The sequence below is a fragment of the Phycodurus eques genome, chromosome 6 (genome assembly GCF_024500275.1).
Source record: "Phycodurus eques isolate BA_2022a chromosome 6, UOR_Pequ_1.1, whole genome shotgun sequence".
Taxonomy (NCBI): Eukaryota; Metazoa; Chordata; class Actinopteri; order Syngnathiformes; family Syngnathidae; genus Phycodurus; species Phycodurus eques.
The window spans coordinates 24605767-24632221 of NC_084530.1; the positions used below are offsets into that span (position 1 = coordinate 24605767).

Below are 26455 nucleotides of genomic sequence, written 5' to 3' on the forward strand. Positions count from 1 at the left end.
TATGAACAATATTTTTTAAAAAGAGTTGAGACTTGACGAATGTACTGCTACTGTATACGTGAATTACCTTCCAACTGAATATTGAGCCCCCAGGTGGACTGTGGTCAGGGTGTAAACTAAAACAATGGTTGCACACGTAAACACACTAACCAACAAACACACTAACTGGGCTTTACATGATCAGGGTTTTTGGAGCCGATCAGCGAATTAAAAAAAACAATAACCGATCACCGAGCCGATCACAAGATGGAGCAATGTGTCTATTTAAATGACCTGTTCATTTACTGTATATACTTGTTTACTTAATTGCACAAAAAAATTATATTTAAATAATGTATCTTTGTTCATCTATTTATGCCAGTGAGGCATAGTGACAGACAGAACAAATGAATGGTGTTCTATTCGATGGCAGGAAGTAAATACAGTAATTAATGCATCCACTTTTTGTGACATTTTTGTTTGTTGGTGTGTCGTGAGATTTTTCACGTGTAAAAGATGTTCCTTGACTCCATAAAGGTTGGAAATCACTGCTCTAGTCAGATCGTGTATTCTAATCAGTCAGGTCAAACCAACGTTACATGACAGAAATAATGGGTGCTAACTTACTGTAATTAAATTACTTTATTGTAATTAAATTACTTCACCCACACCGAAACTTGATAGCATGATTTGACAGAACGGCAGTGAACATACCTGAAGCAAGAATTAAACGAACGTCCTCTCCTGTGCCGAGCACCGGTGACCACCAACACACGTTTTTCCCCATTTTGTTCTTATAATACAGTCGGCACGATCCACTCTTGTTGTCCTTGCCATGGTAACGAGTGTATCCGGTCGCATTTGAGTTGACAAGATAAAGCCCAATGATCGTAAAAAACGGGACGCGGTGGTATCGGAATACAAGGTTTTATTGCAGTAGTCCGACATAGTGCAATCATGAAAGAGCAAATTTGTCTTGTATTCTGATCCACGCATTTTGTTGTCTGTCTCAGACCTGTTGTCTGTCCCACACATTTTTTCAATAACTTTATTGGTGGTCAGATATTTACAGTACTACGTCAAAAGACACGCCGGTCTGTGTTTGAGACTAAACTGTTTATCTATACAGTATGTATCCTGTGATTGACTGGATTGGATGAGATGGATGGATGTAGATTGCTTGAGAGAAGACAGCGTGAGATTTGTGGACTTCTACGTGGTGTCCGCTAATACTGTAGTCTGGTTTGGACAGAAAATGCCAGGACTGAATTTTTGTCCCAGTCCATCCCCGAGTGTCCCTAATAAAGTGTCCATCCATGTGTATGAATACGTATTGCACACTTTGTCTTTCTGGGGCGTCCATTCGACTGACTTTACCCACGAGGGCTGGCGCACACGACAAAGGGGCACGGCGCCAGCGTCAGGCCGAAACGTCCGTGCATGGGAGGCGGCGAGGCTCCCGCCGGGAGCCGGAACGTGAAGGCCTGCAGCAGGCCGGTGACCATGAGGAAGAGCTCCATCTTGGCCAGCTGCTCGCCCATGCACACCCTGCGACCTGAAAACCCAGGAGAGAGCGGACGGAACGTCACATTGCGTTCACACGCGGATTCGCCGCGTACGATCGAGTAACATACCGATCCCGAAAGGCATGAAGCACTCTTTTCTGGCCAGCTTGCCCTCGTCGTCCAGGAAGCGCTCCGGCCTGAAGCTGTCGGGCTGCTCCCACGCGGCGGGGTCTCGATGGACGGACCACAAGTTGGGCAGGAGGACCGTTCCTTGCGGGATCGTGAAGCCTCGGAAGTCTGCGAACGTGTCGCACGTGAATAAAAATATGACGAGAGTAACTACAATCAAGTGAAACTACTCATTCGAATCTGCGAGGTAAAATCATTTCCATATCCAGTGGTGAGCGTTGAGGCCGGGAAGTCCTTCTATGCTCGCCTGGAGAAGCACGGCCCTACTTGACAAAATTACTTCTATTTCTTCCATTAAATTGTATGAATTTATTCCCAACATTCTATTCCCTTGATTTTGTAGAGTTTCTCTTGTCTGCACTGCTTCAAATATGAGGATATTAGTTTTTTTTTTGTCCAATCAGATTTCAGCCTCTAGTGCTGCCATGTCAACCTAAACTGCCTCAGGGCCTTTGGAATCAGTAATGCTGGGCCATGTAAAACTGAAACTACATTAGCAAAGGGACAATTTCATTAACCAATCACATTTCAAATTCATCTTCACAGGCGCTGGATGACCTCAGCATTTTTACATCCTCTTATTGGTTGTTCAGAGCAAAACTTGTTACAGCCAACTTTACCGAGCATAACATGTCTGTAGTTACATTACTACATTTAGTAATCACCATCTCTGTTAAGTATCATGTATTTTATGGAAATGTTTTATGTTACTGCCCTTGTTTTATTTGTTTTAGTGTTTTATTTGCTTTGCTTACCTTGCATGCATTGTTTTCATCTTTGTATTGGTTTGAACTGTTTTACATGTAATTGTTTTAAGTTGTATGTTCAATTTTTATTCATCTACAACACTATGGTGAGTTGAGTTTTGTCATATAATTAGATAAATACTGATTGTGGATTGCTCCAGATGATGTAGCCTGCCACTCACCAAAAGTCCGATGGGATTGCGTTGTGGTTTGTGGCCGCTTCCGTTTTGTTGTACAGTATGTTCTTGATTTGATTATGTCGATCTAGTTGCTATACAATATTAACTTAGAAAATAAGACTTTTTCAAGTTTTACTTGTTATAAACAATTTATATTAATATAATTGGTGTTTCAGTCAGTAAAATACATGAAGTTGGACACACAAAACACATTGTGACCTACTTGGCAAAGGTTAAAAAAAAAAAAAAAAAAAATCAGCATGATTAGTTGTCGTATTACGTCACCTGTTGTCTTGGACGCCATGTGTGGAATGCCCAGAGGAACCACGGCGGTCAGCCTCTGGACCTCCATGATGGTGGCCTCGGTGAAGGGCAAACGTCCGCGGTCAGTCAGAGACGGCACACGGCCTCTTCCCACCACCTCGTCCACCTCGGCCTGGACCTTGTCTGAATCCGTGTGGTGGAAGCAAATATCTTATAATCCTCATTCTGATTCTGATTCATCCATTTTCCAAACTGCTTATGCTCATTAGGGTCACGGGAGGACCTGTGATTTAACTCTGCCGACTTTGGCCAAAAGACAGGATACACCCTAGACTGGTCCCAATCAATCAATTGCAGGATGTATACAGACAACCTTTCACACCAATGGACAATTTAAAGTCTCCAATGAGCCTAACATGCTGTTTTGGGAAAACTCTCTGAGGCAGACATGAAAAGTATTGTAGAAAATTGATGGATGGATATAATGGATGATTATATGGTTTTATTATATGAGTTCATCTAGAGGTGCAACGATGAATCAACAACTAATCAATGATCAAATTCATCGACAACTGTTTTGATTAATCAATTAAGAGAAATTTTTTCACTTAAGATTGTCCAGATCCTTAAAAATTTAAGCCCCTCAACAGTAAATATTCTCAGATTTCTGTAGTCCTCCAAACATCTGCTTTTACGTTGAAAAACAATGATGCGCATTTTTGCCTATTTTATGACATCTTACAGACCAAACCAGTAACTGAATCATAATCAGTTTATGTTTGTGCATTTTCTGCACTGTTAATTTAAAATAATGTCCTTTTTTTAATAAAGGGATGGATTTTTAAAAATTGTTTTATCCAATTCATCGAATAATCGTTAAAATATAATCGACAGATTAATCGATTATTAAAATAATTGTTAGTTGCATTCCTAATTTTATTATTAAAATACATAATGTTATCTATTGTAGAAACAAATTTCAACAATTTTTTTAGCATTTGTGCAATCAATGTAGTTGGGCGAGAGCAATACATGCAGACAGAGCATACAACAATACTAAACGGCATATATTCTTTATCCTCTGCGAAAAAAATTACTAATATTATTGCAGTTTAGCTGTGACATTCGTCTTTCACCGTCAAATCTACATGTAGAACTCTATGTCTATCTATAATACTGCCCCTGGTGGCCAAAGTATGCACACATGAATGAGCAGCACAATGCCCATTGAATTATAATGATGCATAAACAGATTTTCCTCCTTAAATTTGATTTATGTTTTTACACACACATTTTTGTCTGTGTCTTTTGAAGTGCTCGAACGTAATAATGGAATTTCCACTCATTTCAATGGGGAGAGACATTTTGAGTTACAATGTGATCATAGAACGAGTTAAACTTGTAAGGCACCACTGTATAAAACTTTTCGGGGGTTGTCAATTACTCTGAGATTTTCGCGATTTGCGAATAGCAGGGGAACTCTGTATTGCCATGGAAGCCACCTCAACCAGGCCATTATTTATTTTTACCTTGGACGTGAGGATGCACGACCATGTAGAGGATGATCCAGAGAAGAGAGTTGGTGGTGGTGTCGGTGCCGGCGATGAAGAGGTCCCCAATGATGTAGAAGAGATAGTCCTCGTTAAAGCTGCTGTCCTCCGCACCCGCGGCTCTCTGCGCCGCCATCTCCGTTAGGTACATGTCCACGAGATCTCTGGGGTTCCCCGGGTCCAGCGTGTCGCAGTGCTTGGCGATGATCTTCTTCAAGAAGGTGGTGATGTCACGCTCCACCCGCCGGAGCTCCCCAAAGACGCCGAAGGGCAAGTGGTAGAGTGGTGGGAAGACGTTGATGAGGACGGCGGGGCTGTTGACGCACAGCTCCAGGCCTCGTACCATCAGGCCCAGCAGGGTGCCGAATTGGCGGTCGTCTCGGGAGAAGCGCTCGCCGAGTGCCAGAGAGCAAATGACGTTGGAGACGGCGTTGCTGACCAGCGGCGTCAAGTCCACGCCGGCCTTCCCGCCCTCTTCACGCACTCGCAGAAGCTCGCTTTTGACGGTCGCCAGGCCTTGGAGGATGCACTGCTCCAGGCTAAACTTCCCCACACCGAATGTCCGAAGAGACGCGTGGCAGAACTTGCGGTGCTTTCTCCACACCGGCCCGTACGGCGCAAAGACGATTCCTTGGGAAAACAAAATATGGTTGGCGAGTGCATTTAGGACAGATGCTAGTTACGTTGCAATTGATTATACAGCTATTGGTGGGGGATAGGGACCGGGCTGGAGAGTGAATAAAGAAAATCCGTGGATAATTGAAGCCCTATATAATTGCATTGATAAAAAAAATACCTTTTTTTAAACCCTAAAAATTCCTAAATAAACAGTGGTAAACCACGATTGGAAAAAATATTTGGGAAAAAAATTAGAAAAAAAAAATTTGAAGAAAAATCCACGAATAGGTGAATCCGCGTGTGCTGAATAGTGAGTATGTGGGGGTCCACTGTATGAAATCCAGCTTGATTACAATGGAGGCTCATTAAATAACTAAAAATGCCATTAAATAAAAATGCTAAGAAGGTTTTAGATTACTAAAATGGCATTAAATAAATCCAAATTTCTTAAAACAGGCCATTAAATAACTAAAAATATAATTTCATAAACAATTAAAAATGCCAAGAAAGATGTAATTCAATAAACACATAATTAAATAACAAATGTAATTAAAAAACGTGTAATTAAAGTTCAAAAAGTAAAAGTTTGGTGAAATTAAAAATGGCGTCATTAAATGAATAAACAAATAAGTCAGTAAATAACTAAACTAGACATTAAATAACTAAAATTCATTCAGTAAATATAACTGAAAATGTAATTAAATAGTTTATTAAATCACTAAAAATTTACTTAACAAACTAAAACAAAGTCATTACTCAAATTAGTCCTCATGAATAAAAATGCAGTTACATTAAATAAAAATGTCATCCAATAATACCATAACTACAAAACGCCATTAAATGTAAATAAATGAAGACATAAAATAACTGAAAATGCCCTGGAATAGAAACAATTAAATAACAAAATCACATTAATTTAGTAAATCATTAAAGCGATAAATATAAATGCCATTTAATACATAAAAAAATTTAATTCCAGAATGAATATCGTTTTTAAAAAAAATCATAAATACAAATCCCATTTAATACATAGAAAATTCAAATCCGTAAAGAAAATCGTAAATAATGCCATAAATACAAATGCCGTTTAATTAAAAATATATATATCAATTTCATAACGCATAGCCACTCAATAAATCACAAAACCGCACCTTTGCGTTTGGTCATGATGGTGACCGCAGGGATGTCCGGCCTGTCTGAGAACACGTCGGCGTAATTGAGCAGAGCATCCCTGATGACGTCATAGCCGTTCAGCACCACTATGAGTTGAGTGCCCACAAACAAGCTGAACACGTCGCCGTACACCGCGGCTTGCTCCGTCAACGCCTCCACGGGCGTCGCGCTCGGTTTCGACGCCTTCCCGAACCTCCTCCGGATGAACGCAGGCATGAGAAAAACGCCAAAATTGCCCACTATCGGCAGGGGCTTCGGACCCGGAGGAATGTTAGCCAGACGCCGGCGTCGTTTCAGGTGGTAATGAACGGACAAATACGCGACGAAGACGACGAGCAGCGTCGCAATGTTGACTTCAGACAGGGGCGAGTTGCTCCAAAGCAGGAGCATCGTGTCAAAGTGATGGTTAAAGTAGGCTAAACTAAGCCATGTTTGTTTTGCCTTTATGTAAACAAAGAACAATTCTTCCGGTATTGTTGCACAGTGCTGGCTTCTTATTGGTGGACAGAAAAACAGCTTTCTCTGATAGGTTGGATGGAAATTGTAGGCTGTATCCCTAGATTTTGACTTGCAGCACATTTTAAATCTGTTAAACATATTTATTAAACGTAGTATTTGTTTCTGTTAACACAAGCATCACAGTCAAAACCACAACTACTTATTTTAGCTAAGCCAGGCTACAGAATACACTTGAAATCTCCAGGATGTGTGTGGTTGAAAATGTATGGTCCGATGAAACCAAGGTTAAACTTTCTGGCCATTAATCCAAAAGGTTATGTTTGATGCAAACACGCCATACCTACAGTGAAGCATGGTGGTGGCAGCCTCGTGTTCGTTCATGTTATGGTCTGGGTTTCTTCAGCTGGAAATGGGGCTTTAGTCAAGGCGGAGGGGCTTTAGTCAAGGTGGAGGGAATAGCAGCATATCTACAATTCTCCGATAAATGCCTGTCAAATATTGAAACACGTTGGGTGGAATTGATGACAGAGTAATTTTTATTATTTTAAATATTAAGAAAAAAATGGTTTGCGGAAGAAAAAAAAAAGGACCGGTGCTTGATCACCACCTAGTGGTTACACGTGCACATGCCTGATGAACCCCTTAATTCATGAGTACGGTACTATTATCTGTACAATCTAAATTGTAAATTAAATTTAAAATAGAATTGTTTTTAACATTAAAATATTTTAATCTAAAATAAACTTGTAAAAAAAATCTGTTAAAAAAATCCAACACCTCCAAAAAATCTTTGCAAAAAATTTTAATTTAAATTCAAAGTGAGATGGCATAAAAATACTACAAGAGGTCAATACTCGGGTTCATGGAGCACCAATGAAAGCTTTCTCAATTTAAACAGTATCCAATAAAATTACACTCATTGTACAATAGTCACAGTTGGGCCGAAACCTCCTGTGTCCAAGATTTGGTCAATTTTATATTTTTTCACAAATCTATACTATTGGTCAGTCCCCCATGTGGGTCTGTTACTTTTACAAATTGTTGACCAATCAACCAAGTGTTGAAAATGGCTTGCTCTCTTTGATGCAATAGTAATGGGTCAACAAACATCCCATTTTTAAAAAAAATATCAAAATGTTGAAATATTAAACCTTTGAGATCATACTTTATAATTTGAGATATATTTGCAGTTTAAACCAGTGTTTCTCAAACTTTTCACACCACACACAAGTATCACCTCCAAAAATACTTACTGTTGCTCTCCAAGTACCACCATAATGGCAAACATTAAAATTCAGTAGCTTGGCAGATCTAAATATTCACAAAAAATGAGGCTACGATTTGGCGTCTGGAGGAAACCTCCTATCTCCAAATTTGGTCCAAATTCAATGCATTGTGGATTTTTTTTCATATTATCATCATGCATAATTCACCATATTGTGGAATTTTGAGTGCATAATTATTTTTTGGGTTGAGGGGGGGGGGGTGAAATAAACACTTCCTAGCATAAAACATTAAAACTGTAAAAAAAATATATATATATATATATGTATATATTGCAAAGAATAAAATGTACAGAAAGTGTTTATATGAGTATGATAAGAGGTAAATGTGTGGGGAAGATCAATAAGAGTCTGGGGAGGTTCATACAGCTTTAAAATATATGTACAAATAATATATAAAATATATGTGGTCCCAACGTCACGGATTTCAGCTATTGTGGGGGTGGTCTGGAACTCAACACCTGTGATAAATAAAGGAGAGATTACTGTATATGCAATTAAACATTTTTAGGGTGGTGCTTCGATTACGCGCATTTTTTGTTTGTTTGTTTTTGCAGCAGGGCCCCCGTCCCTGCAAATAGCCGAGGATTAATGCATTTTACCAAGCATAATGGTCTTTACATGCATGTTTTTGAAATGCTGGAGGAAGCCGAAATATTAACGTGATGAAAGGTAAATGACTTCTGAGCCATGCCATTGAGCTTCCGTTGCCATCTAGAATAAGGAAAATACAAAAAGGCTTTATTTAAAACAAAATAAAAAGAAAAAAAACACAAACAAGAATCACAAATGACACCCTCACTAAACTGCCCACTTTCCCTACGTGAAAGGCCACTCTCGTAACCAGACAGATAACCTTCCTCCATGTACGGGAGGAGCCCTCGTTGAGCTGAGTCACGCTAACGGCTCCGCTGGCGACTTCCGACGAGTCATCGCCGATCGCTTGTCCCTCACGGGCCAACGAATTAAGGCCCATCAGCGTCACCCTATCTGCCGTCAGCTGCGGAGAGCTATCCTCAGCCCTCACTGCTCTGGTACAACACTAGCTGACGTACAGCGCCTGACAGGGAGACAATAGGGTTTAAAATTCAACATCATCCACCACGCATATAGACCCGACTGTCCAGGAATGATTGATTATTATTATTTTTGTATATTTTGTGCGCACATATTATACCTACTTCATGGCCACAAATTTGCATTTCATGCACAAGTTATATGCTACTCACAAAATTTGGGGATATAGGTTCAAATTACAGGATGAATCTAAAATGCACTATAACCTTTGACCTTCTCTAAACTCTTGATTATCTGATGATGGTGTTACAGATAACAAAATATCCATATCCAGTTCTAGAAAATAATTAAGCGAACAAGAAAAACACAGGACCCTTTCCGGTGTTTTGACGCGTGTCCATTTTCTGAAAATGTATGCCCCTTGTGACAATATTTGGGTTTGGAATTTTTGTTTCGAGTACCTTATAGAATTTTTTTTTTTTATTTCATTCAAATGTATACCTCTAAATAACCAAATCAAATGTATAATTTTCCAGTGGTCTCTTTTAATTTTTTTTCCAAAGTCCAAGATACACTACTCATAAAAAAATGAAGAGATAATCAGCTTTCGGATGAAATTTCATTTTTTGGGATGTAGGATGAAACCATGTCACGTTTGGGGCTCCGTACCTTTCTGATAATTCATGAGTGCGAATGAGACACTTCGTTGTTCTTAATTCAATTTAATACAATGTAAAGACCACAGCGATGCTACACACATATCAATGGGTTCTGAAATCAAGTTTAATGAATAATAATAATAATAATAATACTACTAATAATAATAATAATGAAGGGGAAGAAAGACTCAGGGAGACTCATGAAGGCAGTTTCGGTACAAGACGACTGACGTTGAACCCACTAAGGCAGTGATTCCCAACCACTGTGCCGCGGAGAAGTAATGTGTCGTGAGAGCTCATCATACAGTATGTGGCGCGGAAAATAACTGAATTGCACTTAATTGGTCTGAAAATGATTATTTACTACAAGTAATATACCTTTGTTCATGTACTGTATCTATGCCAGTGATGTATAGTTAAGAGGCAGAGCAATTACTACCGTCACACATCATTATTACAGTTAGGATACTTTTTGTGACATTTTTATTTGGTAGTGTGGCTGGTTGGGCAACAATAAGGCACCTTGTGACACTGACAGTGAGGTCCGCTCATTGAACAAATTAAAAAAAGAATACATTTGGAATTTTAGTTTGGAACATGAAGATGCTATAAATGCTTCTAAAACACCCTAGAACAGAGGTGGGGAACCTTTTTCCCCATCTGGCGTTATATAGATTTGATGGAAAACATGACGCAACCTTTGAACAAATCTATATTATTAGATATTATGAGCATTTGGGGGGGGGGGGGGGGGGTAAAACGCTCTTGTCGGTTGCCCACCCCTGCTCTCGAAGCTGGCACATGTATGTATACACACACACATACAGAGAAACAGACAACTAGGCAGCTAAATAAATTACAACAGCAAAAAAAAAAAAAAAAGACAGACAGACAAAGTTTGATTATCCTTCTAGGCACGTTTGTTTGTTAGACGTCCCCCGCCCCACTCGAGTTTGTCACTCATTGCGTGTGCTCTGAACCATGGAGTATTTCTTACAGGGGTTCTTCAGGCATGCGGGCGCCCAGCTGATGGGCCAGCCGTACGCGCACGGCACAGGCGTGTTCACGTTCTGCTCCATGAAGTTGAACAGCGGGTTCCACCAGGCGTTGCTGAGGTAGTTGTTATGGGTACACTGACACTGCACAAAGGCGGAGAACAGGATGGGGAGCGTGAGCATCGGGGGGAGAGAAAAAAATAAATAGATAAATAAACTGACTAATTGAATCTTAGACGATGTCAAACTGTTGCTGTCTTTATGAAAAATAATACTAATTTGTAAAAGCTGTATGTTACAAGCTCACACCTTACTTTTTAACTTGACAGCTTTTTTTTTTAGTTGGGAAAAAAATGTTGCAATATATCACTTCAGTTTTGAATTAAAACTTATAAATACAAAAAGTTACAAGTTTAATTTAGTACAATTTATTTACTATTTTTTAAGTTACAATATAACACTACTTATAAGTTTAAAAAAGTAATGTTAAAATATATCACGTTAGTTTATTTTCAAAAATGTTGCAAGATATCATAGTCGCAATCTAATTTTAAAAAATTAAAAAAGGGGAACTCATTTTTTACTTGTTTGAATTGAATAAATCTATAAATGTTACAAGATCTTACATAATGTTATTAAGAAATGTTTTTGAATGTTACCAGATGTCACATTATTTTGTAATAAAAATGTTGCAAAATACTGCAATTTGTAATAAAAACAAATAAATATAACATGTTGACTTTTACAAGATACCACACTATTATTAACAGGGGTGTCTATAAGTGATGAGCAGGTGCACACTGAAAATATTAAAGGCACACCAGATTTATGTGTGTTACTACACATTTTCTTACGAGGCTCGACTCTTTTGAGTGAACGTACTAAAAAGAATCACCTCGTGAACTGATTCGTTCCTTTCTCAGTTTAGTCCAGCTCAGCCGTGATCACTTAACATGCTAAGGGTTCACAGAAGCTACATTTCCCCAGGCAGTTCTAAACTTTAAATGCATGTCTTTTGGTTGATGAGCCTGTTACAAACCTATGCAAACATCAACAGCTAACATTATACTTAACTCACTTTTTGGCAGCTATGGAATAAGATTGTGTGCCAAAGGAATTTTGGAAAGAAGGTAGGAAAAATGAGAAGGCAGATAAAGCTGAAAATGAACTTTGGGTCATGCTGAGAGAAGAAAGTCAGTGGCGGCTGGTGGAGTTTTTGGGGGGCCCTATCTATCTCTATCTATCCATCTCTCCAGCCATCTATCATTTAACACATTCACTGCCATTGACGGCTTCAGAAGTCAAATATCCATGTTAACTGGGAAAGCTGGCAGTGAATGAGTTAATAGCATTGTTCCCCACATTGTTGTAATACATTACTATAAGGATTAAATACATTGCAGAGACTTTCACAAAACATGTACATAGTTCTGTCTCACCTCTGTAGCTATCCTCTGAAGATCACCTAGGCTCAGTGTGCCACATTTCTTGGCTTGCTGAGCTACACCGCCACTGTGTTCACGTTCTTCTATCGAAAGGTGCTTTACTTTAAGAGACTTCACTGATTCCGCCGCCATTTTTCAAACTCTGCGCGTAGCTCTACTTCGGCTCCAAAACGGCGAGAGAGGCGAAATAATTTATTTTTAAACCCGGTAACAGGCGCTAGAATACGACGTCCCCTCTCGGCAATATCTCTTGCATTGGACTAGGACCCGGTGCGCATCTCAAACCTTCAACGACAGTTCACCGATAAATGTCTGAGCGTGGCTCGACCAGAAATTACGTCATAGAAAGAAACAACCCGTAGGTACCGATATACATCTATACAATGTGAAAATACATTTTCATTTTTCTTGTATAATACCCACAACCAATTTTTGATGAATTCTTTAAGGGAAAAAATGCATATTATACATGAGAAATTACCTTATTTTAAAATAAACCATTGAGCAATAGTATTTTTGTTTTAAAATATTACAAAAGAAATAAAGCAGTACAAACCTGCCTAGGTTAGCGTCACAGTTTACTAAACACATACTTGCAAAAGATTTGCCTGCCTATAGCATGTGATACCCACCTGTGTGTTGGCCATGCTGTGGTACCACCAGAAGAGTCGCGTCGTGACAAAGTAGGCCACTACCACGTCCACGCTGTAGTGTTCGTGTGCTACGAGGATGCACACCACACCCACGGCACTCAGCAGCCAGCACATCAGGTGGTACCACCAGAACGAGCGTGGTGAGTCTGCATGAAAAGCCCATGATACAGCAAAACAGTGACGCCAACCAAAATGAGTAATTTTTACTAGTCTTAAGTCATATGTCAATGTAACACTGACTCACATTCCTTGATAAACAGGTAGGTGAGGGTGAGCATCACGGTGTGGCCGCTGAAGAGGAAGTCTCCGCACATGATGTGGGACTTGGTAATGGACAGGCCGGCCCCAGAAATCAACCTCAGAATTCGCTGGAACTTGGCATAAGAGTCTCCGTATAGCTGACGATAGGAAGCAGAATGGGTGACGATGTCGATAATGATGAAATGCTAACATACTAGCAGTTTGTATGCTAAAAAAAAGGAAGAAAAATCAACACAAAAAAAGTATATTTTCTAACTTTTGCATGTGTTTACAGCTACCAATTATCTAACACTGTTACTGTGATGATAAAAATTGTCAATTTCATATTTTCTGCACAAATCAATACTACTGGTCTGTCCCCACTTGGTCTGTAATATTTACACAATATTAATGAACTTAAATTTGTTAAAATTGCTTGAGAACAAAGCTATTGATGCTCTTGAACACTCAAAATCATATTGTGAACCTCCACCTATATCCTCGTTAAGCAACATAAATTGCCTATATTAAAAGTCTGGATGTTTTCTTAGACAAGGCTTAGGCTTGATTTGCTAAAATCAAACGCTGTAATGCCTCGTTGCAGAGTTTGCATGTACTATAAAATCCGCCTGATACAGTGTTAGTCGGCTCATTGGTGTTATTAGTTGCATCTCTAAAATGTTTGAAAAAGAGTTTGGGATGATAACGTTACACAGGCGTTTGCTTTTGTGACAAATTAAAGGCTTTTTGTACAGTTGGGGGCTTGGCAAGACCGCTGACTTTGATGTGCACGGCTGGCGCCGTGTTCGGACCATTTTAATCAAGAACTGCATAATAAATTAGTGATTTCTTTGCATATCAAATTAGCAATTGAACATTTTTTAAGGTAACGTACAAGTTTTGTTTTGTTTTTGCCTGAAAAGTAGTGGTTTTGGTTGATACAAGGATTCAGCCTGACAAGCGACGATACATTTGCTGGCAATCTGTTTCCCAAATATATTAATAAAATTCATATATTTGTGTGTGTGAATGGGTGATAAGTGGCATCAAATTTGTACACTTTGTAGATTGTCGCTTTATGAAGTTCAGTTCCTTTACTTACCTTAGTTTACGGGCGGACCTGCCACATCAAATATGGTGACTGCGCAGCAACGAGAAAAACCACTCAAGGTACAGTCTATGCATCCATTTCTTCGCAAAAACATTCGTGATTGCAGTTTAATGGTATGGTTTTCAGATCCCAGTCTCTGTATTGTCTATCACTTTGTCTTTATAAATGCATGACTGACCTAAACTTTATTTAATGTCTGCTCTGCCCAGCTATCGGTGAGCTAAACTGTGACGCTAACCTAGCTAGCTTACCTGCGTATGACAGATGAAGGTCGATGTCGTAGATGCTGCCTCTCCTGTCTTTACGAGTTTGAAAACCTTGCATGTTGCTATTTTCTTTTTCCTGATTTCATCAAAATGATCATTCTTATATCCAGATGTAATCTTCTCTTAGCGATACTTGCACAATGATAATGCCTCAACCCTCGTCTCATTATACAATGGTGGCAGCGTTGCCAGGTTTACGGCGCGCGCACGAAAATTTAGAATTGTCACAAAGATGACAATTAAAAGCCCTGTCTCTTTTTGGTGTTTTGCTGACACCTCCAGAAAAATCTGTGTCATCGTCACCTTGGGCGCGCAGGTCATGTGCATGCCAGGCACAGGCAGGATGGTGATGTACATGGTGATGCAGCGGTACAAGTACAAGGTGCCCAGGAGGAAGAAGTAGCGTCGGCATACGATGGACCTGCAAAATATACATTATTACTAAGTGGCAAGCATGGACAGTATATGGATTTGAACATATTATGGAAATGGAGTGAATGCCCACCCATCAAGTGTGAAATTAAACAACTAGGTAAATCCTTTATCTGCCTATTTCTGAAAATGTGTTTGTGTATGCGAGTTGTTCAGAATTTGAATTGGGCAAAGTGTACGCGCCACATACACAACTCTACACACTAATTGTTAAGTGTAATCCGGTATATGCGCAACCTCCTTCCCCATTCGGTAAAACTGGCCTAAGCACTTCCTCCCGGTTCGGGTGAATGTCTAAGGAGACCGAATCAAATCAACTGTAAGGAACTTTAAATGTCTACAATGTCTTTTTAACATAAGATGTCACCACAGAGTCACCAAAGATGACAATATTCAATGTTTAGGCTTTGTTCATCCATCCATCCATTTTCTGAGCCGCTTCTCCTCACTAGGGTCGCGGGCGTGCTGGAGCCTATCCCAGCTATCATCGGGCAGGAGGCGGGGTACACCCTGAACTGGTTGCCAGCCAATCGCAGGGCACAAACAAACTAACAAACAACCATTCGCACTCACAGTCACACCTACAGGCAATTTAGAGTCTTCAATTAATGCATGTTTTTGGGATGTGGGAGGAAACCAGAGTGCCTGGAGAAAACCCACGCAGGCACGGGGAGAACATGCAAACTCAACACAGGCGGGGCCGGGGATTGAACCCAGGTCCTCAGAACTGTGAGGCTGACGCTCTAGCCAGTCGGTCACCGTGCCGCCGGCTTTGTTCATGTTAACATATATAATATTTTCTAAAAACAAATTATCTACGTATTTAACCTTTGTAAAACATTTTCGCAAGTCATGTAATCATACCGAAGTCACGCTCATTTGCGCAGCATGCACAAGAATACAGCTATCCCGTTTTTTAGGGTTTGGTCACGTGCCGTTCCGCATGTAGCAGATTGATGAAGTGCTGCCTCCAAGAGTGAAAATCTGTCTTTGCAGTTCGTACATGCTTTTTTGAGACTGCATGCTTACTCGCCAATGCCCCTGCAGTCGAGGGTGTGGGGCGAGCAGTGGCTCATTTGCATGAGATAGGACCGCCCGCTCCAAACAGGTTAATCTGAGCGAGGACCGAATAAGATTGTGAAAAGTGTAATGTCATTTTTTGCGGTGATAGCTGTCTACCCCAAATTCCTAGTTAATTCTAATATTCTGTCCTATATTCCCTTTCACATTGACGCTCACATTTCAGTCAAGTGTTATAATTCCAATCATTCCTATGAAAAACACCCAGAATCAGAATATTTCCAAAAATCTCAAGTTACACCGTCAAATGTTCAACCAAAACATTTGAAACAGCTCTCGGTATGCATAAAGAATTACTTGTGGTTGAAGAAGAAGAGCTGCAGGAACCAAATGGTAACCAGCACAATGCCATTGACCTCCGTAACGGTGAAGGCCCACTTGACTCTGTCGATGTATTCAAAGAAGGTGTCGGGCAGTGGCGGGATGCTCTCTTTGGGCGGAACCCTCTCGTGGACCACCGTGATGACCACAGTGGTCAGCACCAGGCTGAGGCCGGCGTAGAAGAAGAGAAGTGTCGTCTTCCACCATTCCGATGGCAGGCGGTTGGCCTCGGGCTCCTTCATGGAGATCTTCACGTAGTCATTGTGCCTGCTCTTGCGGAAGCCCCGCTTGGTGTCGCCCGAGCCTGGCGTGTGCACAGGGCAGGCTTTTTTGTCATTGCCGTGTCCGGCGCCGCCTTCCATCTTTGGGTTCATGCTATCCGCCTGCGACGACGCCATGGCTTCCTGCTGTGTCCATTCACAGGTGGAACCCCTCTGGATGGAGGTGTTGGCACTGCAATCAGAATTCATTCACTCAATGCATTCATTATTCAGTAAATCTATTACAGGAGATATAAAATAAAAACAAATCTCTGATGACGATTAAAAAAAGAAAATCAGACGGCATGTATTCTTCCACCATTCTATAGTTCTGTTAAAAGTCCTGCCTTCCTGCACAGTCTCACTGGCCATTGGCCAATCATATCAGACATCCCGTTATTATTATTATTATTATTATTAATCAGTTTATTTGAAAGGGGACAATGCAATTTCATAAAACACATGAAATACACATGGTTAAAAAAGCCAGAATTAGCCAGAAGGCTAGTTTTCATCTGTAGTCCCCTGGCCATGATGTAAAAAAGCAGTAAAATACATCTACAAGACAATATAATATAAAACAGGATACATAAAGACTTACTATTAAGAGAGACTGAAACCACAAATCATTTGATCATAACAAAAAACAAAAAATAAAAAAAAATAAAAATAAAAAAAATAAAAACATCGTAACATACTTGTCTTTTAGTGTTGGCAGCTATAGGTGTTAACTAACCACATTTTCAGTTTTTTTGTGAAGGCCTTGTATGTTGTAAGCAGTTTAACCTCCTCAGGTACTGAGTTCCACTCACCAGCGCTCCTCACTGACCAGGCTGACTTACTGAAAGTGCTCCTGCGCAGAGGAATGAGACAGTCACCTCTGACAGAGCCTCGAGTGACACGCTCAGAGCTGTTTCTTTGGCTGATGAACTCAGCCAGAGGAGCTGGAGCCAAATCATGCAGTACTTTATAAATAAAATTTAAATCTGCAAATATGTGAAGACTGTCCCAGTTTAAAAGACTGTATTTTTTTAAAATTGCACAGTGATGATAGTGCCTTGGTTTTTTATCCATCACTTTAATTGCTTGTTTGTACAAAACTTCCAATGGTTTTTTTGCATTCTGACCAGCCTGGGACCAACTGGTTATGCAATAGTTAAAGTGACTAAGAATCATTGAATATAAGTAAATTTTTGCGGCTTCAGTTGACATTTCATTTCGAATTGCACGAAAATTTGCGAGGTTTAATTTGATATTTTTACACAATTTGTCAATATGGGCTTTAAAGGAAATCTGTGAATCTATTATTAACCCAAGATATTTGTATTGGCTGACAATTTGCATTTTTACTCCATTAACAAGTATGTCGGGGTCAGGTGATACTCTATTTGTTTTAGTGAAATACATGCCTACAGTTTTAGAAACGTTTAGCTGTTTAGCTGTTGCAGATCACTTTTGTCTATGCTGCATATTATGTTACTACATGTTGCCCAACACGAAACAGTAAGTGTGAGTGTATGGACCAAGAGGTAAATCATGTAAAATGGCACTAAAAAGACAAAGTGGGTGACGAGCTCCAACTGGAATATTTTTCAGTGCATTCCACTTAATGGCTGAAGGAAGCCCTCTATCAACCATACGACAATATCCACCTTCAACATTTTTATTATTTCAAATCTAAAAGGTTTTAAAAGGTGTCTTTAACTGCTAATGGCTCTGGGGATACCGATTCTAACCGAGAGCCATTTGAGATGCATAGACAATGTGATGTTTACTTGTGGACAAATATGGCACCCAGGCGAAGGATTGGATAGACATAGATGGTATCAAGTTACTCAGGATCAATTTTTCAGAGGGAAAAATTAGTATGACAATCACAGATGTAAGCTGTGTGGTGCAGCTAATGGATGGCTGCAAATTACAATGTTTCGACAGACGGTGAGGAGTCGCAAGGCCGATTAATGCAGACATAAACTACATAAGATAATTAACATGCCACATGCTGGATGAGGGCTGATGCAACGTCTCTGTTCTTAGAGAATAGTAACTCCAGATGCAAAATAATGTAAAAAAAAAAAAAAAACAACAACTCATAATTGACTGGAAATAATTAATGATATAGAATTATGCTGATTATGGGAAATTATTGATATATCGGATCTGCAGTGCTGGCCAATCTCCAATTTGTTTGGATTTTAAAATAACTTTGCCACATGGGAATAGGAACCAAGCTAATTAAGTGCAGTGACCTAAGGGGCTTTAACTGCCTGTGGGACCTACCTAGAAGGAGCCTTAGATCAGAGGTAGCGCTGACCTGGTGGGACCACTTGTGGGGTGGACATGATGGGGCCTTAAAATTATTAACCGGGGTTGAAAAAGCTGAAAAGGTACTAACAATTTGGGGTACAAACAAGCAATCAAGCAGTACAAACACGCATTGCGGCCTTAGATCACAGGTGGGGCTGACCTGGCGGACCACATGCGGGGTGCGGACACAATGGGGTGTTACGCTTATTAAGTGGCGTGAGCTCGGGGCCTTAAACCAGTGGTGAGTTAGACCTGGGCAGCAGACCTTAGACCCGTTGTAGGCCAGACCTGGTGGGACAACATGTGGGACGGACCTTAGGCTGGTGCCTTAGACCAGAGGTGGGGCGGACACGATGGGGCTTCAAGCTTATAAAGTGGGGTCACCTAGGGGCCTTTAACACTTGGTGGGATGGACCTGGAAAGAGACTTTGACAAGAGGTAGGGTAGACTTGGTGGGACCATGTGTGGAATGGACATGATGGGGCCTGAAACTAAACAGGGTTGAAAAAGCTGCAGAAATATGCTAACAATTAAGGGTGAAACGATCCGGAGATCAGAAATCAGTCCAATGTCTGCAACAAACAGTATCGGATCAGCTCGGACTGGATCTAAAATCTCCGATTTTACCATTTATACAAGCAGTCCAGTCCATGCTCTGCTCCAGCACTTTTATCCAGGAGCACGCATGCAGAGACCACGTGCTCACAACAGGTTGCTAAGCTACTCTTACAGTAGCAAGCAGCAAGAATGAATGTTGTTTGCTTAGTCGTTTATTGACACTCCAGTTAAAGTTCACTGCAATACTATACTACAAATACATCACAGAGTTCATTTCTTTCTCTGTTTTTGTTCACAAAAATCGCTAGCTCAAAGCTAACACACAATGAATGAAAAACACCATTGACGAGCTAACGAAGATTAGCATCAAACTCGCGGAACACATGTTTCAAAATAATGAATATTGGTACAACCCCAATTCCAATGAGGTTGGGACACTGTGTTAAACATAAATAAAAACAGAATACAATGATTTGCAAATCATGCTCAACCTATATTTAATTGAATACACTACAAAGACAAGATATTTAATGTTCCAACTGATCAACTTGGTTTTTAGCAAATAATCATTAACTGAGAATTTTATGGCTGCAACACATTCCAAAAAAGCTGGGACAGGGTCATGTCATCACCTTTTCTTTTAACAACATTCAATAAACGTTTGGGAACTGAGGATACTAATTGTTGAAGGATTGTAGGTGGAATTCTTTCCCATTCTTGCTTGATGTACAGCTTCAGCTGTTCAACAGTCCGGGGTCTCCGTTGTCGTATTTTACGCTTCAAATGCTCCACACATTTTCAATGGGAGACAGCTCTGGACTGCAGGCAGGCCAGTCTAGTACCCGCACTCTTTTATTACGAAGCCACGCTGTTGTAAAACGTGCAGATTGTGGTTTGGCATTGTCTTGCTGAAATAAGCAGGGGCATCCATGAAAAAGACGTTGCTTGGATGGCAGCATATATTTCTCCAAAACCTGTATGTACCTTTCAGCATTAATGGTGCCTTCACAGAAGGGTAAGTTACCCATGCCCTTGGCACTAACACAGCCCCATACCATCACAGATTCTGGCATTTGAACTATATGCGTCCATAACAGTCCGGATGGTTCTTTTCCTCTTGGGCCCGGAGAACACGACCTCCACAATTTCCAAAAACAATTTGAAATGTGGACTCGTCGGACCACAGAACACTTTTCCACTTTGCATCAGTCCATCTTAGATGAGCTCGGGCCCAGAGAAGCCGTCGGCATTTCTGGGTGTTGTTAATAAATGGCTTTTGCTTTGCATAGTAGAGTTTCAAGTTGCACTTACGGATGTAGCGCCGAACTGTATTTACTGACATTGTTTTTCTGAAGTGTTCCTGAGTCCATGTGGTGATATCCTTTACACATTGATGTCAGTTTTTGATGCAGTGCCGCCTGAGGGATCGAAGGTCACGGGCATTCAATGTTGTTTTTTGGCCTTGCCGCTTACATGCAGTGATTTCTCCAGATTCTCTGAACGTTTTGATGATATTATGGACCGTAGATGATGAAATTCCTAAATTCCTTGCAAATGTACGTTGAGGAACACTGTCCTTAAACTGTTCGACTATTTTATCGTGCACTTGTTCACAAAGAGGTTAACCTCGCCCCATCTTTGCTTGTGAATTCAGGGAATCTCCTTTTATACCCAATCATGGCACCCACCTGTTCCCAATTAGTCTGTTCACCTGTGGGATGTTCCAAACAGGTGTTTGATGAGCATTCCCCAACTTTCTCAGTCTTTATTTCCACCTGTCCCAGCTTTTTTTTTTTTAAGTTAATGATTATTTACTAAAAACAATAAATTTGATCAGTTTGAACATTAAATATATTGTCTTTGTAGTGTATTCAATTAAATATAGGTTGAACATGATTTGCAAATCATTGTATTCTGTTTTTATTTATGTTTAACACAATGTCCCAACTTCATTGGAATTGTACACAAACGCTGTATGCCAACATACAAACAGGCAATATAACAATACTCTCAGGCATATATTAGTTAAACTCTGTGGAAATCGAGTTTTATTAACAATATTCAACCCTGACTTGTACTTTCTTTGTTACTGCGTGTGAATTTCATTGCGTGCACCACACTGTCCCTCAGAGGCCAAGATGTTCACGGCAATTACTTTATGTAACCAGTTTTTTTGGTCGGTTTTTCTCATACCAACTGTTGAGGATTGTTTTCTGTTTGAGTAATATCACCTGATCAAGCCTTTTCTAACATTCCATACTACAAAATATGTAAAACATGCATGATTATTGCTGAACTCGCAACGGACCGATATCGGTATTGGCCAAAACGCAAGGCTGCAATATTGGTATGGATCAGAATTGAAAAAGTTGGATCGGGACATCCCTTCTAACAATTTGAAGTTCAAACAATCATTTAAGCAAAATTTGCCTAGAGTGAGTACTTTGTTCTATTTTAGTTTCATTTTAAAGTTAACTTCTTTTCACGCATGTATAACAGTTAGCAGTGTTCATGTAAGGATGCAGGATTTAGTCTGCTCTGATGGGAAGCAAGGAGAAGTCTGTTTTCCCACCAGCCGGTGCTCTAAAGGGAATGGGTGATGATGGAAAAATGGCAACAACAAAAAAAAAAACAACAGTTATTCAACATGTCCACACAGCGTAATGGATAACTTGGCCGGCTGCGCTCACCCAGGCTATTTCCAGAGAGCCTGGATGAAGGCTGTGTTTTATACTCCGCAAGAACCAGGGCTGGGCCTCCATTTTGGGGCCTCGGTAATAACATGCTACCATAGCTCCCCACTCATTTACCTCTTGGCAGCGTGTGGATCGTCTCCATCAAAGGGAGTGATAAAAATAAGTCATGTTAAAGGCGGGGACCTCTGGGAACATTGTATAAAGCGTCCTTTTTGTAGATATTCAAGCTTTGAACATGCACAAATATTAATTTGACTTGTGTTCCCCCACATTTGTGCCTCAGACCTAATATTGTTAAAGTACAAATATTACGGTGACGATAGAAAAAAAAGTCTTCATCACACTTTGAGAAACAGCATGACTGACGCCTGTGGTTGTCATTAATTTTTATTGCAGTACAGTATGCTGCAATTAAATTGCAATGGTATTATTAGTGTGTGGCGTTCACAGCAGCAGGGAAGGAATTCTGCTCCTAAACTTTTACTTCAGTAAAATGGAATTGAATTGCATGTTCTCCCCGGCGCTTGTGTGGGTTTGGATGTCAGGTTAACTGAGGACGCTAAATCACAGGTGTCAAACTGGTGGCCCGGGGGCCAGATCCGGCCCGCCACATCATTTTATGTGGCCCACGAAAGCAAATCAAAATTTCTCATTGTGTTCTGGTGTAATACCATTGAGGATATTTCCAAGCATTTTTTTTTTGTTACCAATCCCCCTTTGAAAAGAAATGTAAAAGTCGAAAAACATGTTTTTATAGGCTTCTGATTTCAAAACTGGTTATTCATCAATGTGTTCTGTATACTGTATCTAATTAGAATATATGTTTTAATCTTTCATTTATATGGGTTCACAGTCGTAGCGGCCCTCGGAGGGAAGTCATAACTACGATGTGGCCCGTGACAAAAATGAGTTTGGCACCCCTGCTCTAAATTGTCCATAGGTGTGAATGTGACTGTAAAAAGGTTGTTTTGCTGGCAGCCATTTCAGGGTGTACACCGCCTCTTGACCAAGGTCAGCTCACCCGCGACCCAAGGGAGGAGGAGCGCTCGAGAAAACGGATGCAAGAAATCAGAACCGGGGTGAACATGCTTAGTAAGGCCTTCGACTTATTAGATGGTGGACCGGGGGGGGGGGGGGGGGGCTTTGACCACAAGTTGGGCGTACATTGTCAGTAATGAGAGGCAGGACTGGGAGTCTCCCTTAATAGTGTAGGAAGTCTGCCTCACACACACACACACACACACACACACAGTGTTAAACACCATGTTCCACATGAGGCTCGTGGGTGGGGCAACAGGTCATTTGCAGTGTCTTGTAATTACACTCTCTCTCCCTTTCAAGCAGACCTCCAACATTTGGGCGTACACAGTCGAATTCAAATGGAGCGATGCGGGATTTGAAATGTTTCGATTGTTTAGTTTCCATTTTCAAACGCTGTCGTGACGCTTGCCCTCGTCTTTGATCAACAAGGAAAAACTTACTTTGGAGCTGATCTATGAGTATGCATCATCAAGCAATACTGTATGTTACACATGTAATTAAGCTATGTATGTTATGTTTAAACGCGTTATGTGTTCTTAACTTAACACAAAAAAAGTGAAACGTCTTGTATGTAAATATGTTCTCAATTCATACTGTTAAGAGCAAAGTTGAGCAATCTACAGTCTGTGGGCCATATATGGACCACCATGCTATTCCATGCATCCATTTTATTTTCACGCTTGTCCTCATAAGAGTAAGAGGAAGCCTATCCTACATGATTTGGGGCGAGAAAAGAGGATTACACCCTGGACTGGTTGCCAATTCAATCGCAGGGCACATATCGACAAACAAGGATTCACACTCACATTCCCACCAGTGGAACATTTTAGTGTTCAATGAATCTAATGTGGGAGAAAACCCAGAGTAAGGGGAGACACGTGAACTCCAACCAGGAAGGACCTGAGATTCGACCAAGATTCTCGACTTTGAAGCAGACGGAACTCAACGCTCGCTAACCGATGTGCTGCCGGCCAAAACTCACCACAGAGGAACTGCTACTAAAAACAAACAAACAGATACCAGATCAATAATACACTTGATTAATCACATGAGGGAAATTAAATAATAATATTATCCAACAAATGCTGATGATATAAACCACAGCATTAGAAATAATAATAATCATTTTTGTGTGTGTGTATTTGCTCATAGATTTATGGCCCTCGGAGGACTTCAAAACTGACAGGGCTCTATGATATGCAATAGTCACAACAGGAGATCTTAAACAAAAAGTCTGCCTTTACGGAAGCAATGATACTAAATGATGATGAATGTGTTTCTAATAGCTCGACACATAGATGGGCAGATTTCATTGTCATCTGCAGCACTGGAAACGACAACCACACCACCAAACACTTTTGTTGAATGGCTCCCTCTCAAAATGGAACATGAAAGTCTCCATGGGTGCAAGTTCCCGAGGGGTCCTGCTACGCGGTCCTACCTGTCCTCGTCCGGCCTCCGGGTGTCTCGCGTCGTCGCAGCGTCGTCAGGAGCGAGCGGCGATGCTGATCTCTTTAGGCTCAGGGAGGAGTGATCCGGCTCCTCAAGGGACCCACCCTCGCCTTCCGGGGCTCGCTCCTCCCCGCCGCCCATCGTTTTCCGTGCGCCAGCCAGACTCCGCTCGCCTCGCCCCTCGCGTCCATCCCACTCGGGTTGCCCCCTCCCTCCCTCGACGCCGCTACCCCCCGCCCCCCCCCCCCCCTCGAAGGTGAACCGCGTCGACTCGCCCGGCCGCCGACGTCACGCAAGCCGGCGTCACAAAGCCAAGTGGCGCGGTGACGTTTGACTCTGTGTGACAACAGAGTTGTGTGTTAGTGTGTGGATAATAATCTGCTCCAGGGCGGCCCCGAGTGTGCAGTCCGGTGAGGGTTGTTGTTGTTTTTGTTTTTTTTGTGTGTGCCTGCTGAGCTTTTCATTCAACTTTCACATTGAATGTATTAGGGGATGTTGTGCTGTTAGAAATGGTCAAGCTCCCACACTTCACTCTCTCTCTCTCCCTCTCTCTCTCTCTCTCTCTCTCTCTATATATATATATATATACATATATATATTTGTTATATTGCAGCCATTCGTTAAAATCATTTGAGTTCATTTTTTTTGTGTACACACAGCAACCCATATTGACAGAAAAAAAATTCTGATTTATTAAAAAAGAAAAACTAAAATATCACACAGCCATAAGTATTCAGACCCTTTGCTGTGACACTCATATTTAACTCGGGTGCTGTCCATTTCTTCTGATCATCCTTAAAGACACCTTCATTGGAGTCCAGCTGTGTTTGAATATACTGATTGGACTTGATTAAGAAAGCCACACCCCTGTCTATATAAGTCCTGACAGCTCACGGTGCATGTCAAAGCAAATGAGAATCATGAGGTCAAAGGAACTGCCTGAAGACCTCAGAGACAGAATTGTGGCAAGGCACAGATCTGGCCAAGGTTACAAAAATATTTCTGCTGCACTTAAGGTTCCTAAGAGCACAGTGGCCTCCATAATCCTGAAATGGAAGAAGTTTGGGACGATCGGGACCCTTCCTAGAGCTGGCCGTCCGGCCAAACTGAACAAGTGGGGGAGAAGAGCCTCGTTGAGAGAGGTAAAGAAGAACCCAAAGATCACTGTGGCTGAGCTCCAGAGGTGTAGTCAGGAGATGGGAGACATTTCTAGAAAGTTCTAGAAAGTCAACCATCACTCCACCAGTCAGGGCTTTTTGGCAGAGTGGCCTGACAGAAGCCTCTCCTCAGTGCAATTTACATGAAAGCCCGCATGGAGTTTGCTAAAAGACACTTGAAGGACTCCAAGATGGTGAGAAATAAGATTCTCTGGTCTGATGAGACCAAGATAGAAATTGTTGGCCTTAATTCTAAGTGGCACGTGTGGAGAAAACCAGGCACTCCTCATCACCTGTCCAATATAGTCCCAACAGTGAAGCATGGTGGTGGCAGCATCATCCTGTGTGTGTGTTTTTCAGCTGCAGGGACAGGGAGACTGGTTGCAATCGAAGAAAAGATGAATGTGGCCAAGTACAGGGATCTCAGAACCTCAGACTGGGCCGAAGGTTCACCTTCAAAAAAGACAATGACCCAAAGCACACAGCTAAAATACCGAAGGAGTGGCTTCTGAACAACTCCGTGACTGTTTTTGAATGGCCCAGCCAGAGCCATGACTTAAACCCAATTGAGCATCTCTGGAAAGACCTGAAAATGGCTGCCCACCAACATTCACCCTCCAACCTGACAGAACTGGAAAGGGACTGCAAGGAGGAATGGCAGATGATCGCCAAATCCAGGTGTGAAAAACTTGCATCATTCCCAAAAAGACTCATGGCCGTATTAGCTCATAAGGGTGCTTCTACTAAATACTGAGCAAAGAGTCTGAATACTTATGGCTGTGTGATATTTCAGTTTTTCTTTTTTAATAAATCTGCAAAA

At 41.0% G+C, this 26455-nt stretch overlaps 2 protein-coding genes across 3 annotated transcripts; both read right to left on the minus strand.

Annotated features, from left to right (window-relative positions):
* Positions 1-890: 890 nt before the first annotated feature.
* LOC133404146 (cytochrome P450 2U1) lies at positions 891-6646 on the minus strand. Its single transcript, XM_061679790.1, has 5 exons — positions 6182-6646; positions 4392-5042; positions 2884-3045; positions 1614-1781; positions 891-1534 (listed from the first exon to the last, which is right to left on the minus strand). Exons 1-5 carry the CDS (start codon positions 6591-6593, stop codon positions 1353-1355), a joined length of 1575 nt encoding a protein of 524 aa, XP_061535774.1. The 5' UTR covers positions 6594-6646; the 3' UTR covers positions 891-1352.
* A 2225-nt stretch (positions 6647-8871) lies between these two features.
* Positions 8872-24553, minus strand: sgms2a (sphingomyelin synthase 2a). 2 transcript variants are annotated; one of them, XM_061680554.1, is made up of 7 exons: positions 24468-24553; positions 16141-16617; positions 14635-14752; positions 12959-13112; positions 12694-12860; positions 10619-10760; positions 8872-9005 (listed from the first exon to the last, which is right to left on the minus strand). In XM_061680554.1, the coding sequence occupies exons 2-7, from the start codon at positions 16560-16562 to the stop codon at positions 8962-8964; spliced, it is 1047 nt and encodes a 348-aa protein (XP_061536538.1). In that variant the 5' UTR covers positions 16563-16617; positions 24468-24553; the 3' UTR covers positions 8872-8961. The 2 variants fall into 2 exon arrangements, with proteins under 2 accessions (XP_061536538.1, XP_061536539.1); XM_061680555.1 differs by lacking the exon at positions 8872-9005 and having other exon boundaries at positions 9679-10760.
* Between the last annotated feature and the right edge of the window lie 1902 nt (positions 24554-26455).